The following is a 16,225-nucleotide window of genomic DNA, read 5'->3' as shown; positions in this document are numbered from 1 at the left end:
GGATCGATGCAAGAGCATCAGCGAGGATTGGTCAGGCCTCGCGCTTTCGTAGAAAGAAGCGACGGGATACCTATGGCAGGACGTGGACGGGCAATGCGAGGCAGCTGGACGAAGCTCTCCGACGTGGTTTGGTGAATACGCTCCCTGTCAAGTGGGCCTATCAGAGTGGTCGCTCAAGCGGCTGGTTTCCCGATTAGTACCTAGTAGTTGGAACACCACAGCAACATTCATGGTGAACCCTCGCATCCTTTAGGTTTGAGACCAGGGAGGGAGCAGCCTGGAAGCACAGAGAGGGTGGACGAACAACCGGGCGGTTTGCATTTGCATGGTAGTGAGGTCTCCAACCACCCGCTGTTCTTTCTTCTTCCATCTTCACATTCCTCTTCCCCTGTACTCTGCCCGGGAGTTAGGGTATCAACAGCACACTAGCCTCTCAATCTCAGGTTGATGCCCGGCTAGGCCAGGGTCCATCTCCACCGCCCAGGGTTCCCTGTTGTTACCTCACACACCTCCCCGAATCGCCGACGCAACAATAATTCTGAGCGTGTCAGGTCAGTGCGAACGGACTCTGCTATTCCAACCAGCAACCAAGCTCGTTGGGGGCGACATCTGATCGTGACTCTGACACAGTATTCGCGATCCTGCACCAGCGTTGAGGCGTCCGCATCTGCAATCCCGGTGACCTGCTCCGGAGCGTTTCTGCACCTGCAGGAGAGTACCGAGTATCTGACGACTCGACAATTGTGCGCGGTAGTACCTAGCACACTGCATCGCACCGCAGATTTGACATATTGGTCACATTGGACAGCGCGACGCCGTGCTACCATCACTATCGCCGCTGCGAGAAAAAAAAAAGGCCGCCAGATTGCCTTCTTCAATGCGTTGGACGCCCCGACTGCCAGAAACGGAGTTGTCTGCGTTTTGTCATAGCGCCGCCGTCAACGTCTACTCTACATGGCGCCCGGCAGAACGAATGGCAGTGCCTCGCATGCCGCGTCAAACGGCGACACCTCTGCGCCCCTAGCCGACTACTTCTTCATCTGCGGCATCGAGTCGTCACAGGTCTACGAGGAGAAGCAGCCAGTAGCGACCCCCGCATCTGCGGTGGAAGATACAATCGATGAGGACCACGAGCTGGAAATCGACGCGAATGGAACTCGGCCTACTACACCAGGCTCGCCTACAGAAAATGGCCAGCGAAGGTCGCGGTATAGCTTTGAGGCGCGGAGGAGTGTCGGGAGCATCTACAGCGGCCTGGAAGACAAGGCGCCTGCAAGTAATCGGAGTAGCGCTACGATTCGGGCAGTCAAGGTTCCTGGATCTGGCTTGAGCGACGATGATTTTGACCAGGTACTTAAGAAGTTCGCCTCGGATCGCGACAGTTTCCTCGAGGACATGCACGTAGCAGCTGGCACCGTAACCAGTCAAACACAAAACAGGAGGATTGCGAGACCGAAGACGGTAAGAATCAATCGGGAGGAAAGCACTGGAATCRAGAGTGGAGTGGGCAGTCTACGTCGGAGACTGTCTACGATGAACAGCATGAAAAGGGCATCCTCGGTCATGAGCAGGTCGTCTGCTCGGCAATCGAAGCGTCTGAGCGGTTACAACTCGGTGATCCCTTCACCCCAGCCATTCCACACCACCCCTGATATGCATCCTCTGAAGCGAAGGTACGAGCCAGTTCTGCTTGATCGCTACCCTACAAAGAACATGGCCGATGAGTCGAAGCGTCGAAAGCCTTTCCCTGACTACGTACCGATGTTCACCTTCCCGAACGACGTGACGGTGGTGTCTTCCGACGAGAGGCCGCGGTCGACCTGGCATGGCTTTGCAATGACCAATTCGGACAACAGCAAGCTTTACGGGATATGCATCATCATGTGGGTACCGCTCAACGACTCTGCGTCGGACGCCTTGGAACGTCAGTGCGAAGAGTGGAGGAGGGCGAACATGAGTGATGAGGAGCGGGAACTGGCAAGCAGTCTTGGGGAACGGCTCTCTGGTGAGAGAGCCAAGCTCAGCCGTCTTCTGGCAGAGTTGCCAAACGCTGATTCAGGCTCCGAGGAGCGAGAGATGCTAGAAGAGGAAATCAGCGCAGTGGAAGAGAAAATTGGTCTCATGACTGACCTTCTACGACCGGTGCGTCACGGCGCTGCCTCGAAGATCGAAGGGCTGACCGAAGGCGACACGGGATTCTGGATTCCTCGCGCGTACGGGATCCTGGGGAGGGATGGCACGTTGACGGGATTCTGGAAGGAATGGCTGAAGGCGATTGTCACCCCAATGTCCAATGGAGGGATCCTCAGAGTGCCCGCCAGCTCGCCCAAGGTCGGGCTATGGCAGCCGCTGGAACGCTACGTCTGCAATCTCTGCATAGAAGCGTTGTGCCCGATTACCTCAATCACGCAAGTTGAGATCGGGGTTCGAGAGCTTCGATTGTATGCACGCAAGGAAGCCATAAACGAGATCCCAGGCTCGCGCAACACCGATCTCTACGCACTGTTCCGTTGCCTGACGATACCCAATATCATCACTCTGTTCGAATACGCTTTGGCCGAATCCCGGATAATCCTCCTGTCATCGCATACATCAATGCTCCAACTAGCTACATCGGCGTTGATCAGCCTGATATATCCTCTCAAGTGGACGGGAGTGCTTATTCCAGTGCTTCCATATCGCCTGATCCAGGCGTTAGAGGCTCCGTGTCCGTACATTGCTGGAGTTGAGCGCCGCTACGAGAAGCTGGATCTGCCAGACGACGATTTTTGTTTGGTCGATCTGGATCAAAATACCATTGAGAGTACAGAGCCCCCTACGATGTTGCCAAAGCCACAGAGAAGGAAGCTCCAGGCACTCCTGCAAGCAGCTGCTCCACACCACATCCGATATGGGGTMCCCGTCGGCCCACCTGCGTATGCCGTAGAAACATTCCCCTACGACGCATTCTCCTCGGAAAACCCGCAGGTGTTCTCGCCGCACGCTAACCCATCTACCTTAGCGAGCTACGTCAGTGAAAGTTCGACAACGTTCGGAGCCGCTTCAAGCTTGCCGCCCCAGTCGCGCGCACCCATTTTCAATGCATTTTTGAGTCAACGCACAGATACCACGCGAGGCGGCGACAGACCCTCAACCAGCTCCACGGGCGGCAACAGCCAGTCTTCAGGAGCCTCGCCGCCATCGCCAGTTGCGTCACCAACCCACCACTCTGGGCCCTTTCATGGCTCTTCTAGTTCGCGAAACGATTCGGGCTATGCACTGCAGTCTACACTTCGTGAGAAGAGATCGGGCCACTTCACAAAGGAGACCCTAGCAAGACGCAACTCTGCTGTAACATCGCTTTTCAATGCTCGCCATCCTCTCCAAGACAAGACTAATCAAACTGAGCCAAACGGTCTTGATCGTATGGGCACCGTTCGAAGACCCAGCGCGCCCATCACTGGCCACCATGCCAGCATGTCAACATCGACACTTGGATCACGACTTGGCGCTCCTTCGACGTACGCCCCCAGTGTCTACGCCCCAAGCACCATGGCGGCCAGCACGATTTTGCAACCTACAACTGTGCAGCCTGTGCGCGAGAACGACAGCCTGAAATGGGCAGAAGGTCATTGCTTGCAAAGAAGGAACGCCGACGGCAAGACAGCCTGCAGCATTTGCGACGAGCGGTGCGATGACTATGTCTTCAAGTGCTCTGGTAAGCCAACCCTCAGCCTGCACCCTGCCCACACTAACAATCTCCAGGCTGCAACATGACGATTCATGGCCGTTGCGCCTCTGCGGTATGCATTGTCTGCCCTGCTGCTTTCCGAGCCGACCAGGTGCGAGCTGCGTTTGTGCGTTGTTTCGCCTCCTTGTTCTACACATACCGTCGCTACATGCACCCAGCATCGGGTGATCGCAAGAAGGCCGGTATGATCTACCACTTCAATATGGACGCATTTCTTCGAAGTGTGCCCCACGGCGATAGCGAGTACATGGCCATGCTGCGCCAGACTCAGGGCTTCAACGAATTCATTCACGAACGTGAGGCGACCCGCGCCGAGGATCCTTCCATCAAGCTCTTTGACGAAATCATCTTGTCTAAACGCAACAGAGGACGGACATCGATCTTTTCCAAWTCGAGCACTTCCTTCCTGACCGACACGTCCGACCATCTTTGGCGATCCGCAGCCGCAACACTCCCTTCTAGCCGCTTCCCCGGCGATGTCCGACCTTCAACCTCCCGAACGCCATCGAAACTGGACATGACACTCATGAAAGAGCCCAGATCTATTCAAGGCGCGCCGCGGATCCAGCAAGGCCGGACAAAGCGTAAACCGGTAGCATCAATGCTGGGACTCAGCTCCCCGAGACCAGAGTCGTAGAAAGGCTTTGCGGTTCAAGTCGTGAACACATCAACAAATGAAGACGCAGTCACAAAGATATCGCCGTATCGTGTTGGGACGAGATTTGCGCCGAGCGACAGCCGTGACTTGGCACAGACCGGCGACCAAGTGGGTAGGTCTACATCTCCCACGCATTTGAGAGAAGGCAGAGCACGTAAAGCCGATCACTTGTGCGAGCAGAGCCTCGAATGACACGAGGTTCATTTGTATTATTAAGAATATTCGCATTCAGCAGGATCTCATGTTGCTGATGTGGGAATTAGATGCGACGCACCTGTAGTTGGAAATAGAGGCCGTGCTTTGGGCGATTCGATTCGCCGTGCCCAGAGATGTGAGGGTGGGAACGAAATGATGGAATGAAAGACATGCATGTGGATGGAATGAGCGCATTGGGGACAGCATATCGTKTGCATTGTATAGCAGGACGCGAATTTGTAGCAATAGTCAAGCATGGACCGCACTCGACCTTTGAATATTTGCCAACACTGGATGTATTTGCTGGTAACCAGGCAAGAAGATAGGGCATGTCCAGGCTGCTCTGGGCTACTGCTGTGTTGCACTGAATCAAGTGTCTAGGATTGCAGATGCTTGCCATCACCTCCCTGTAGCCTTGAACAATATGCGATTGATCTGAAGCTGAAGCTGGCTGGCATTACCCAGTCGATCTCGAACATGCCACTGCTGGCATTTGTAGACAGGGAGCAGAAGGAACGTGGCCTACCGGGATCCGTAGTCATTCAATTTCTCGATTGCACACAACCCAAAGCCTGTTCACCGGAAGTGTCCGACTTTCTCGATCAAGGCCTTGAGCACAACCCTTTCTAGGTTGTGATGAACTTTACAGCACATTGGTTATTGCGGCAATCCTTGCTCTGCAGCACATCGGCCGTGGGAACCCTTGTCCTCATGCGGGGTTGGCATAACTCTGTCCAGCTTACTGGTGGGAAGCGAACTGTATGCAAACTTTGGTAATCCCCCAGTTCGTTGGGTTKGACATAGCCAGTAAACAGGGAGTCGGGGTATTCCAGCCCCGGCTGCATACCACTCATACAACCACAGCAACCTCCACTGCCCGTCAATGCAGTGTGGCATGTGTGCATCCACAAATGCCAACTCAGCTGACCCTTTCTCGCAGGTGCCGGTGAACGGCTCCAACAAGATACAGACTCCCAGCGATGACAAGATTCTTACCGGGCGTCTTCTCACTAGCAATGCAGGCGGCCTGCAACGCTCCCACGATGTCGGGTCCGTAGCTTTGCGTGAGGCCCAAGACAGGGACCACCGCCTTTGCGGAGTTCAATACATCCAAGGAAGAAGTCGGTTGAACCCAAGGCATGCCATCTACTGGTCCGAACTCGACACCAAACACGTTATCGCCAGCTTTGAGCAGAGGCTGCCAGAAGTCATTTAGAGGCTTTCCCTCGGACATTGCCACTACCCATGTCACTGGGTCGCATCGATGTTGAGTCTCTCCGCTTTGGGATAGAGACGTTCGGATCTCGTGCACTTTGTCGGCAAGGACCTGGGCAGACTGCGGATTGTGCGCACCGTCGAGCAAGACGGGCTCTTTCCGTCCAGTCAGGCTACAGATGTCGATCCATTCTTGTCGGCCCGGAAATGTTGTATGCTCTGCGGTGTTCATCATCGCTGACTGTAGATCCTGAATATCATTCAAGTCTTCGTCAGAAGAAGATGGTGGCGATTGAACCCTTCCCAAGGAGGTCAACGCCGTCCATGTTGCCAGAAATGCAACCTCCATGTTTTGGCGAGTATGAACAGCCCAGTGTAGAGGCATGTCTGGGATGTTGATTGTGCCGCGGTCAACTAATGGACTTGCATTTTTGGCGGCGATCGCTTTGAGAACCTCGTGCACTCGAGGATCGTTTGAGGTGTCAAAAACGACAGGAACACCAGGCTTGATTATCCCTGCTTTCTCATGTGCAATCGCTTCAAGGGTGTCTCCGAGAAGACCTTGGTGATCCATGCCTATCTTCGCAATGGCGGTCACGAGTGGTGGTGGGCGACATTCCATACTGGTGATGTCGGCGCTCTTGCAGTCTCCGGTATCATCCACGACAGGTTGCCCAATAATGTTGGTTGAGTCCAGTCTACCGCCTACGCCAACCTCAACCACGGCCACGTCGAGACTGCTTCGATTAAAGATGTTGAATGCTGTTGCTGTCAAGAGCTCGAACTCTGTAGCCTTCAGGTTTTCTTCCTGGCAGCGCGTCAACACAGATTTCTCGACTTCGTGGAATAGTTCAGAGGTCACAGGCTTGAGCCCCCCGGCATCGCTGGAAGTGATGGAGATGCAGTCCCATCGATCTACGAGATGCGGACTTGTGAACCTGCCGTGTCGCAATGGCTCTTGGCCACGTCTAACGCGGTAATCTGAGCGATTGTATGCCTGGAGCATTGCCGATATGTATGCACACGTGGAGCCCTTTCCATTGGTGCCAGCGACATGGACAGCTCTCCATCGTAGCGGCGTGTTGGAGAGCAGACGCGATATGCGCTGCAGACCTAGTTCAATCATAACTGTGGTGACCAATGTAGTTCCAGGTTGGATCTCTACATCTCTCACCTCACCTTTTAGCGTTTCATCTTCGTGTCAATCCCGAGAGAGTGGGGCCCAGTGATTGGCGCACGCTAAACCCTAAATTAAGCGCGTGAGGAGAAGAATAAGCGCACAGAGGACGCGCCTGAACTTTGGCAGTCGCGACTACAATCTCGAAGCTCAAACAGCGACCTCACCTACTACCCAACACTCCACAATCCATCCGGAAATGTTCTCCCATCCTGAGTAGCATTGGATTCTGAGGCGTATAGTACATCAGAGCATCGACTTCCACGCATATTAAGACAAAATGGTACGACCGGCGGGCACGAACGGCACTCGATCAATCCCAACTAACGGTTCACAAAGAATTCGCGCTCTCTGCGCCGCCTGGCCGCGGACCACGGAGCCCTCCACAGCCAAGAGCTGCCACCGTACTTCCTCTTCCCAGCCGATGCAGCGCAATCGGACGATCTCACACAGCTCGATATCCTGATCGCGGGGCCCACGCACACACCTTTCGAAAACGGCGTTTGGAAGCTGCATCTTTCCATACCAACCAATTATCCGCAACAACCGCCGACTGCGAACTTCCGAACTCCCATATTCCATCCCAATGTAGAGCCTCAAACAGGGGGCGTCTGTGTGGAAACGCTCAAGCGCGATTGGGACAGCAAGCTGACGCTACGGGACGTGTTGATAACTATCAGCTGCTTGTTGATCACACCCAACCCTGACAGCGCGTTGAATGCAGATGCGGGGCAGCTGATTCAGGAGGACTATGCCAATTTTACCCAGAGAGCTCAGCTCATGACAAGCATCCACGCGGGTGTGCCTCGCTCGCTGCAGGCTGCAGTCAAGGAAGCGCAAAATCGCGGAGAGGAGGTTTCTGCTGGAGATGATGATGAAAGTGAAGAGCAGCTAGTTGCGCCTATTCCTGAGGCTCCAGTACGCCGGAGGCGGACCATCGCAAAGGTCAGAGGCCGCATGGCAGGACGCTGGTCAGATGCCTCACCTAGTGGAATGCCAGCTCGAAGACGGCCACATCCACCGCATGAATCTTCTTTTAGATCTCACTCCCGCAGCGACGATGTCTTTGGCGAGATTGTCACCCCGCCTCAGCTGCGTTTCCAAGCAATGCCAGCGATGGATGAAGAAGATGATAGCATGGCAGACGCAGACCAGGAGAACGATCTAGAAAGGTCTCCAGCTAAGCCTGCCACACCGCCATTAGCTCGGACTCCCCGGCGACCGCATGGTGCCGCTGCCCCTCTGGGGGAGCTCATAATGGACCAAGATGAGTACGAAACTTCAGAAGATAATGAAATGGAAGCCGAGTATCCTCCAAGCCCACGCAAATCTCCAACAAAGACTCCAGCCTATCGTGGCCAGCGGCGGCCTGACCAAGCACATTTGAATATCGAACGGCCCGAGAGCAGTCATCAGGCAGCGATGCGAGCGCCGAACCTGACACCGCCGAACTACGATCCTCGTCCGCTGGCGGAGAGCTCGATGTTAATGGACATCACAATGGAGCCATCGCCCTCACCACGAAAGCTGCGACGTGAGCTCTTCGCCACTGCGGCGAAAAGGAAAGGCAAGGCAATGATTGAACGTGCCGTCACCCCTGAGCCGAAACAAGGCAGAGGCATGTTTAAGACACGAGCGCCTTCTTCTGCAGAGCGTCAACGGGCAGACATCGATCGCCGTGCAAAGCTGGACGCGAAGCTATGGCGGCTGTGCGGCGGCGACATTAAGAAGTGGAATCGTGGCGAATTTGATGGAGCTCCTTTTGCAACCAAGGCAGGACGATGGTGACCATCTACCCAACGCAACGTAGAGAGAAACGGCGTGGCCGTATGCTGGGGCTTGTAGCTGCTCGGGCCAGCCATTATTGCAACGATAGTAACAGTGGGATGACTTGGCAACGCTGCTACGATATAATGATACCCTACGAATTGATTTTGAAATACTTTGCTTGCCGAGTCTTCCTACGGACTTGTTTCGTAGCAAAGACTGGTCCTTCGCAACCGCTTGAGCAGATTCTTGTTTTCAGCGAATGCTCCAGAGGTCAAATTTCGCGTGCAAAGACCGAGTCGACCTTGATGCTGTAATACCTGGGATTGACAAGACTGGTGTAGTGTCTGGGAGCGTTCACGAGGCTTCCTGCTACAGCTAGTGGGTTCAAACCCGAGCCTTTCTCAGGATGATTCCATTCGGTCTTCGTGAGAAGACCCATCCGACAAGTCTCTCTGCAAGATGCCTTCAACACCAGGCTCATAAGCTCATTACTTACCACTCTCGCCTCCGACCTTCGCCTCAACCAATTCGCGATAAATCCTCTTCAACTCCGTAACATCGCTCCTAAGCTCCTCGACTTCTTCTTCCTTCTCCCCAAGAATCTCTAAACTGGCATCGTACCTTCCCTTGAGATCGGCCATGTCCTTTTCCAGTTTGTCAACTTTGCCCTCGCCACTCCTTTTCGCCTCCACCTCCCGCATGAGCTCCACAACCTCACTCCTTGCGGCATCCCGCTGTTTACTTAATCGTCCAAGCTCATCTCTGAAACTCGCCTTCTCGCTTTCAAGTTTCCTGACTAGAGCACTCATGCGTTCTACAAGCTGGACACTGGGCCCCGCTCCCCCTGGACCAGCGGTAGATGTGGAGCTAACAAGATCTGCAAGAGTTCGCTGTGGGGAGGCAGAGTTACGATGTTCAAAGTACTCTGCCTCGCTGTTTTCGACCTCGATGGAAGGCGTTAGCGGTAGATTGTTAGCATTGTGCTGCTGTTGAGCATCAAATGAGAATGAAGATTCTTGTCTGCTAATCGCTGGACTGCCCTCTCTTGATGAAGGTATCCGTTGYGGCATGACAGAGCTGCGGCGGCTCATAGGTCGCATGTCCGTGTGTAGCGCTGCAAGATCATGAGACGTCAAACGAGACATGCCTGGCTTTCGTATGTCCACCGACGATCCCTTGCGGCTAAAGGTCGTTGGAGATTCGGTTCTTGGTGAGGCGAGCATCTCCCTTCGCCATCGAGCCTTCTCTTCCTCGACACGTTGAGACAATTCACTTTCCCAGATTTTGCGTTGGCGGTCGAGATCGGCCCTCACGTCKCTGTGAAGGCGTTCGGCTTTGTCCAGTTTGATTTCCAGGCCAGCTAGGTATTCCTTGTGATTTCGAGCGTCTTCCTCCAGAGTCCTGATCAAGTCCAAAGCATCGTCTCGCTCCTCTTCAGCTTTGYGCAACCTGGCAGCGACGTCTCGGGCCTTCTTTCTCACATCCATCTCTCGCCTGCTCGCTTCATCTCTCTCCTTTTCAAGTGCGGCCACTCTAGCGTTTAGTGAGCCCTCAATAGTCTCCCAATTACCCTGCGCAAGAGAGTACTGCTGTTGAAGAACCTCCACCTGTCGCATGAGCTTAACGGTGCTCTCGCCATCGGCACTGCCACCCAATGTGGTTGCCTCTTCTGCATGCGATCTCCATACTTCAAGTCGTGACTCCATTGCAGCCATCTCGTTCTTCAACTCTGCCTCACGTACGGCCAACCTCTCACGTTGCCGCTCAGCCTCGTCCTTTGCCTTTTTGATTTCGCCAGCAGCTCGATCTTCTGCTAGTCTTTTCTCGATCTGGGCATCCTCAAGCTCGTTCTCAAGGCTGGCAATTCTGCTCTTGTCTGCTTCCGATGCCTTGCTATTTGTTTCTGTCCGCGCAGCCTTTTCCTTGGCATCCTTAAGCTGTGTCGTAAGACTACGCACCAGCTCCGCGGCGTTCTCACGATCTGCACGCAGCTCATCGACCTGTTTCTCGATGATGGCGATCTGCTTCGACTTCTCATTCGCGTGTCGCTCAGCTACTTCGCTACGACGGAGCTTGGATTTGAGATCTGTTTCCAGTCGCTCCGCTCGTTCAAGCTTCGTCTGCAGGTCTGCTGTGCCTTTCTCGGCTTGTGCAGTCTTGGATCGAAGAGTTTTGATGGTCTGCAAATGCTTCATCTCCGATTTGCTCAGCTTCTCGCCTTCATCCATTAGTAGCGCTATTCGCTCGTCTTTCTCCGCCAAAAGCTTCTCCGCACTCCCGGAATCTGCTGAGGCGTTGGCTTTCTTTGCTGCTGCCACAGTGTCATTGGCCAAGTAGGTCAATTTAGCTTGCAGAGCATCGATGCGTTCGAGATACATGTGCATCTCCTCCTTACGTTCAGCTTCTGCCTTGGAGTACTCGGCCTGCATTTGGTCCAGCCGGGCGCTCAAATCAGTATCGATAGAGCCAGAGCCATTGGGTAGGTCGGTGGATGGTCTTGTGGATGCACCTTCGTGACTGGCTTCATCCATTGATTGTCTTGTCGAGTCCACCGATATCCTCGCCGGGTTTATGGGGAGACCTGACATGGACAGCGTTGCAGTGGGCTGGGGTGCGGGCTTGACCTTGTCTACATCTTCCGTATCCACACCCACCTTGTCGGTATCTGCTTTGCCGTCTGCATGTACCTCCACGGCCGTCTCCGTCTCCGTTACACTCTGCTCAACTATGTCGGACACAGATCGAGAAGCATCGACAGGGCGCTTCACATCTACGCTATTCCTCGCACTTCCAGCATCGTTGACGGGAGTCGAAACTCGAGATGGAGACTTCTGCTGTGTCGCCTTGGCCAGTCTCTCCGCGAGTCGATCATTGACTCTGGTCCGCGACGCATCTCGCGATCCCGCGGCAGAGGCGGCATTGGAGGCCGGTGCCAGTCTTCCCGAGTTGGTCCGCGGGCGATTGGGCTTGTTGGCAGTCGCTTCGGCCGAAGCTGTAGTAGAGGCAGATGCAGACGCAGATGCAGAGGCGTCGGGGTCCTCGGCCAGAATTGTATCCAAACGTGACTCAAGGTTGGCGACGGCACCGGAGAACAGCGAGCCCCATCCGCCGCCTTTCTTGGGCGCGCTCATGGTGTATATCGGGTGGTGTTGGGAGGTGGAGAATTGTCGGGAATGCTGCACGTCCGCTGGAGACGCCGCATTGCAATTCTATGCTACCGTAGGGAAGTGGGCGGCATTATGGAGGGAGTGGGTGTTGTACAGAGGTGGATGTGGATGTGGATGTGACAGGTGTTGGTGGAGCAATGAAGTCACTGGCAATCCTCCACAATCCATCCATCCATCAATCATCCATCAAACCATCAATCAATCCATCAATCCATCGTCCATGCTTCTGCGAGACGAGCATGTGGGGTTCATGCACATGTCAATCCACATTGACCTTCCACCTCCCTTGAACATCAATCTCAACGTACAATAGAACATAGTCTTGAGGCAACATGTCGTATACACCCCAGCCAAATGCGGCATACTACTCATCAMCTCCTCCTCCACCGCCGCCCAAGCCGTCGACGCCGTCAAGGGGACCTCCGCTCCCTCCACCTCCCGGACAGCATACTGAACCGTCGGAGCTAGATGGCGGACAGAGCTATCACGGCCAGCGGAATGCATTAGTACAGCCATCGATTCCCGCAATCGAAAGCAACTGGCTTCCCGACWCTGTCAAAGATAAATCGTAGGATTCCAACCATTCACTCACATGCACCACAGTATTGATGTCAGACAGAACGCAAGATCTTCAACACATACTCTCCACTCCAGCTCTACAATCCGCGTTGCTGTCCAATCCTTCAACAGCTCATCCTGCAATAGCCGCATCGGAGAGCTATTTGACGCCTCTCATCAACTCCAACATCTCTCTGGCCAACGCAACCTTGGAACAGGAAGCCCGTTTGAGAAATCTCCGCGAAAGGACTCAATCGCGGTTGCTTGCTCTACGTGCGTTGGAGCAGCAGCACCGATCGAAGATGAGTGAGACTGAGCAGGCATTGCGCGAGTTCAGTCCCATGGCTTTGTACCAACGACTTAATGCGAGCGTGCAGGAACAGGAGTTGCTGGTGAGGGGTATAGAGGAGAGTTGGCTAGAGGATGAAGGTGTGGCCAGTGAGAGGGAAGTGGGCGACTTCGTAAGGCGGGTGAAGGAGGCGAGAAAGGTCGCTTTCTTGAGGCGAGAGAGGAAGGGTCGGTGGGACGAGGGGAGAGTTGGTGGATGGAGGTGATGATTTATTCTGAAGATTGTGAGTATAGACTGGATTTCGATGGCTGGTGTGACCCGGAAGTGCTCTGGACGCCAAAAGAACATTGGAGTCCATCTTCTCTTCGGCAAGCCGTCAGTCACGATTTGGGAATTGCTTCCGAGGATCTGTGACTTCAAAGGGCTATCCGTTTCTGCTGCGGAAATGTCTCTTGCCGATGGCCAGTCCGATATGGGAGCAAGGTGAGGCGGAAAGCTCGTCGAGCGAGAGAGATGTACGGCCGAGACTGCTTTATCCGAAAGATAAAGCCTGGGGAAAGGCCAAGGACGCAACGAGTCTGGCGAAAGACGAACGAGCATCCACAAACCTCATCGATGCAGGAGCTCGCTACCTCTCCCTCAATCCTCGACTCCGCTTGGTCTTTCAGATGCTATGGGCTGCCTTCGGACTTGTGGTGGACATGGATGCGGTCTTCCTGCCATTCGATATTCGCACTTGTGTATAACAGATATCACCAAGCTCAAATGCACTCCCATCCGCCTGCTGTTCTAATGTAACTGCTTGAAGTGATGAATGATACAAGTTCATAAAAATCATGGAGTCTCACTGTCTTTTTCTCATCTCTTGACCATCGACAAAGAACGATCCTTGCCAGCTAGTATTCGCACGTTGCTACGACCGTCTGCCATAAGGTTGTGTGTGGAACTCCGGACCAATTCACGAAGCATTATGGACCACACCACTTACTCCCACAAGTCTTTGAATCGATCGAAGCAATTGCATATACTGTTTATAAAGGAGGTGAAGCTTTAGTCGACAGCTTCGCTACAGGTGAAGCATGTCGAACATGGAATTCTAGACGAAAATCTACTCAACCCCTTTTCTTTCCAACTTCTCCAGACAACCTTCCTTGATGAAATGCATCGCTCATGATTCACAGAAAACCTTTAATAGGCTCCTACAATAGTAGTGAAGTGCGTCGCTGTCCCCAAAGACCACAATGAATCGGATGGGTTCGGATATATCGATCCAGCCAGCTTTTCGTTGAACACTGTACATGTGCATTCTATCAATCGATTAGAGCATCAGACAACAACATTTGCGTTGTGTTGGAGTTGTCCGTGGCGTAGTGAGACCTTGCCAGCACATGAGTAGTTGTCAGGGGAGCAAAAATGGATTTTCGACCAAAAATCGAATAAAGTATGGACATCCTATCACAGGCAACAGGACTTGAATGATACGACGTTGGCAGGTCTCGAATGTACGCAACGATCGACAAAAAAGACAACCTGTCACAGGCAACAGTGCTGAGGAATATCGACGTTGGCAGGACTCGAACTGGGGTATTGTTAGCAACTGTACAACCTAAGGACTAGCTCTATGGTATAGCATACCCTACGCCCCCGAAGGGAATTGATTTCTAGTCAATCGCAGTAACCACTTTGCTACAACGCCTGTGATTCTTAATGCGGAAGAGTCAGTTAGGAGTATATAGGTTGGGATTTTGCTTCCCACACTGATGTCTTGGCAGCCATCGTCAAGATTCGATCAAACTACACACACAAAGCTGAACACACCGATTGGGAAGCATAGGGAACGAGCCTGAGCATAATTCTATGCTACTAGCATCTCAAAAGATGTCCTGGTAAATGGGACTGACATAGGCTTGATTGAACCTCAGAGCTTTCAAGACGATGACTTCCTAACGTTCGTACCCTCGTAAGATGGATCGGAAGTGTGTATTCAGTACATCAACGATGTTGCACGATGCCGTACGATGTTGACTACTGCTTTTCGTCTTACTCTCGGCTGCTTGGATCGATCAGCCAGCCGGTGACCTTTTCAACGACTACTGCAACGACGCCTCTACTTCCGAGGGTTCATCAGATTGCAGCTGAAACGGCGCAGCTCTGTCCAAGTTTCCATGGTTGCAAAAGTTCTGGTACCGTTGGAGAAAGGTCCGAGTGAAGTCTTGGCAAGGGGCGGCTCGTTGAGTTCACATGCATGAATTCCCCTTTACAACCTCGTAATACATCACATGTGAGGGATATCTACGATTGGACAACATGTATATATGTCTACATGTCCTTGGCGTGCGTGCGATGTTCAGCAATGTCGAAGCTTCGCCGAGCTCCGATGGCATCGCCAACAATCTTTCGCTCTCCTCTAGCACCACGACAACTTGAACAACAATGCCACTTCCTTCAATCAACCCTCCGCTCATCAATAGCGCTAATCCGTGGTGCTCGACCCGCGAGGATCTACAAGCGCTTTTTGACGATGAAAGTACCGGAGCTGTGACCACCCGCACAAGTCTTCTCGATGGATTCCCACATGATCCTGCCATACATCAGTTCACTTTCTTCGACTCAAGATCGGGCGAACATTGCAACGAGTCGAAAGACTTCCGTAACGGACCTATCGATACATCTTATGGAGGGAGTCTCAACACTCTAGGGTATAGCCCTCACCCACTAGCATCTTATCTCTCCATGCTTGGGGAGATTGTAGCCGCTTCGAGACTTCCGGATTCAATCCGTCAGACGAAGCCTTTCATCATTTCTGTCACGGGTGGTGCAGATGACGTTCTGGAATGCTACCGCAGAATCCAAGACGTTCAGGATACTATATCAAACCCACTGTGTATGGAGATCAACCTGTCCTGTCCCAACATACCATCCAAACCACCGCCAGCGTACTCCAAGTCGTCACTGATCGAGTATTTGGAGAAGCTAAAATCAGCTCCCTCGTTGGAAGGCAAGCAACGAGTAGCAATCGGTATCAAAACGCCGCCATACACCTATCATGATCAGTTCCAGATCCTGATCGATGCATTGAGTGAAACAAGTAGTCCAACATGCCCGGTAGACTTCATCACCGCCACTAACACTCTTGGATCGAGCTTACTTCTTGACTTGGATGGAACGCCCGCTTTGAAGTCCTCGAGTGGTTTGGGTATCGGAGGCATGGCCGGAGCTCCTCTTCACCCGTTGGCGTTGGGAAACGTCAAGACAATACGACAGATGCTGGATGTACACGAGCATTTGAGGACAATCGACCTTATTGGCGTTGGTGGTGTAAGTGACGCTGGTGGGTACAGGAGGATGAAAGCTGTTGGGGCTTMTGTTGTTGGAGTTGGTACCGCTCTTGGGAGAGAGGGGGTACCGGTGTTCAAGAAGATCCTTATGGGACTGGAGGCTCGTAGCGAGGTGTAGTGATGTCACA

At 53.3% G+C, this 16,225-nt stretch overlaps 6 protein-coding genes; 4 read left to right on the top strand and 2 right to left on the bottom strand.

Moving 5' to 3' along the window:
* Positions 1 to 954: 954 nt before the first annotated feature.
* On the top strand, positions 955 to 4,367 carry RCC_02788 (related to dDENN domain protein; the record flags this gene model as incomplete). XM_023768081.1 has 2 exons in its annotated part: positions 955 to 3,697; positions 3,745 to 4,367. 2 exons carry the CDS (start codon positions 955 to 957, stop codon positions 4,365 to 4,367), a joined length of 3,366 nt encoding a protein of 1,121 aa, XP_023623849.1.
* Positions 4,368 to 5,502: 1,135 nt separating this feature from the next.
* On the bottom strand, positions 5,503 to 6,804 carry RCC_02787 (related to folylpolyglutamate synthase; the record flags this gene model as incomplete). The annotated part of the gene is made up of 1 exon (XM_023768080.1): positions 5,503 to 6,804. One exon carries the CDS (start codon positions 6,802 to 6,804, stop codon positions 5,503 to 5,505), a length of 1,302 nt encoding a protein of 433 aa, XP_023623848.1.
* Positions 6,805 to 7,255: 451 nt separating this feature from the next.
* On the top strand, positions 7,256 to 8,763 carry RCC_02786 (uncharacterized protein; the record flags this gene model as incomplete). XM_023768079.1 has 2 exons in its annotated part: positions 7,256 to 7,258; positions 7,315 to 8,763. 2 exons carry the CDS (start codon positions 7,256 to 7,258, stop codon positions 8,761 to 8,763), a joined length of 1,452 nt encoding a protein of 483 aa, XP_023623847.1.
* Positions 8,764 to 9,233: 470 nt separating this feature from the next.
* On the bottom strand, positions 9,234 to 11,876 carry RCC_02785 (related to transcription factor TMF; the record flags this gene model as incomplete). The annotated part of the gene is made up of 1 exon (XM_023768078.1): positions 9,234 to 11,876. The coding sequence occupies one exon, from the start codon at positions 11,874 to 11,876 to the stop codon at positions 9,234 to 9,236; it is 2,643 nt and encodes an 880-aa protein (XP_023623846.1).
* A 368-nt stretch (positions 11,877 to 12,244) lies between these two features.
* RCC_02784 (uncharacterized protein) lies at positions 12,245 to 13,024 on the top strand (the record flags this gene model as incomplete). XM_023768077.1 has 2 exons in its annotated part: positions 12,245 to 12,480; positions 12,532 to 13,024. 2 exons carry the CDS (start codon positions 12,245 to 12,247, stop codon positions 13,022 to 13,024), a joined length of 729 nt encoding a protein of 242 aa, XP_023623845.1.
* Positions 13,025 to 15,192: 2,168 nt separating this feature from the next.
* RCC_02783 (related to dihydroorotate dehydrogenase A) lies at positions 15,193 to 16,215 on the top strand (the record flags this gene model as incomplete). The annotated part of the gene is made up of 1 exon (XM_023768076.1): positions 15,193 to 16,215. The coding sequence occupies one exon, from the start codon at positions 15,193 to 15,195 to the stop codon at positions 16,213 to 16,215; it is 1,023 nt and encodes a 340-aa protein (XP_023623844.1).
* Positions 16,216 to 16,225: the final 10 nt, after the last annotated feature.

Source organism: Ramularia collo-cygni (genome assembly GCF_900074925.1).
Source record: "Ramularia collo-cygni strain URUG2 genome assembly, contig: RCC_scaffold03, whole genome shotgun sequence".
Classification (NCBI taxonomy): Eukaryota; Fungi; Ascomycota; class Dothideomycetes; order Mycosphaerellales; family Mycosphaerellaceae; genus Ramularia; species Ramularia collo-cygni.
The sequence above is the reverse complement of the archived record's forward strand: the minus strand, read 5'-3'. Positions and strand labels throughout refer to the sequence as shown.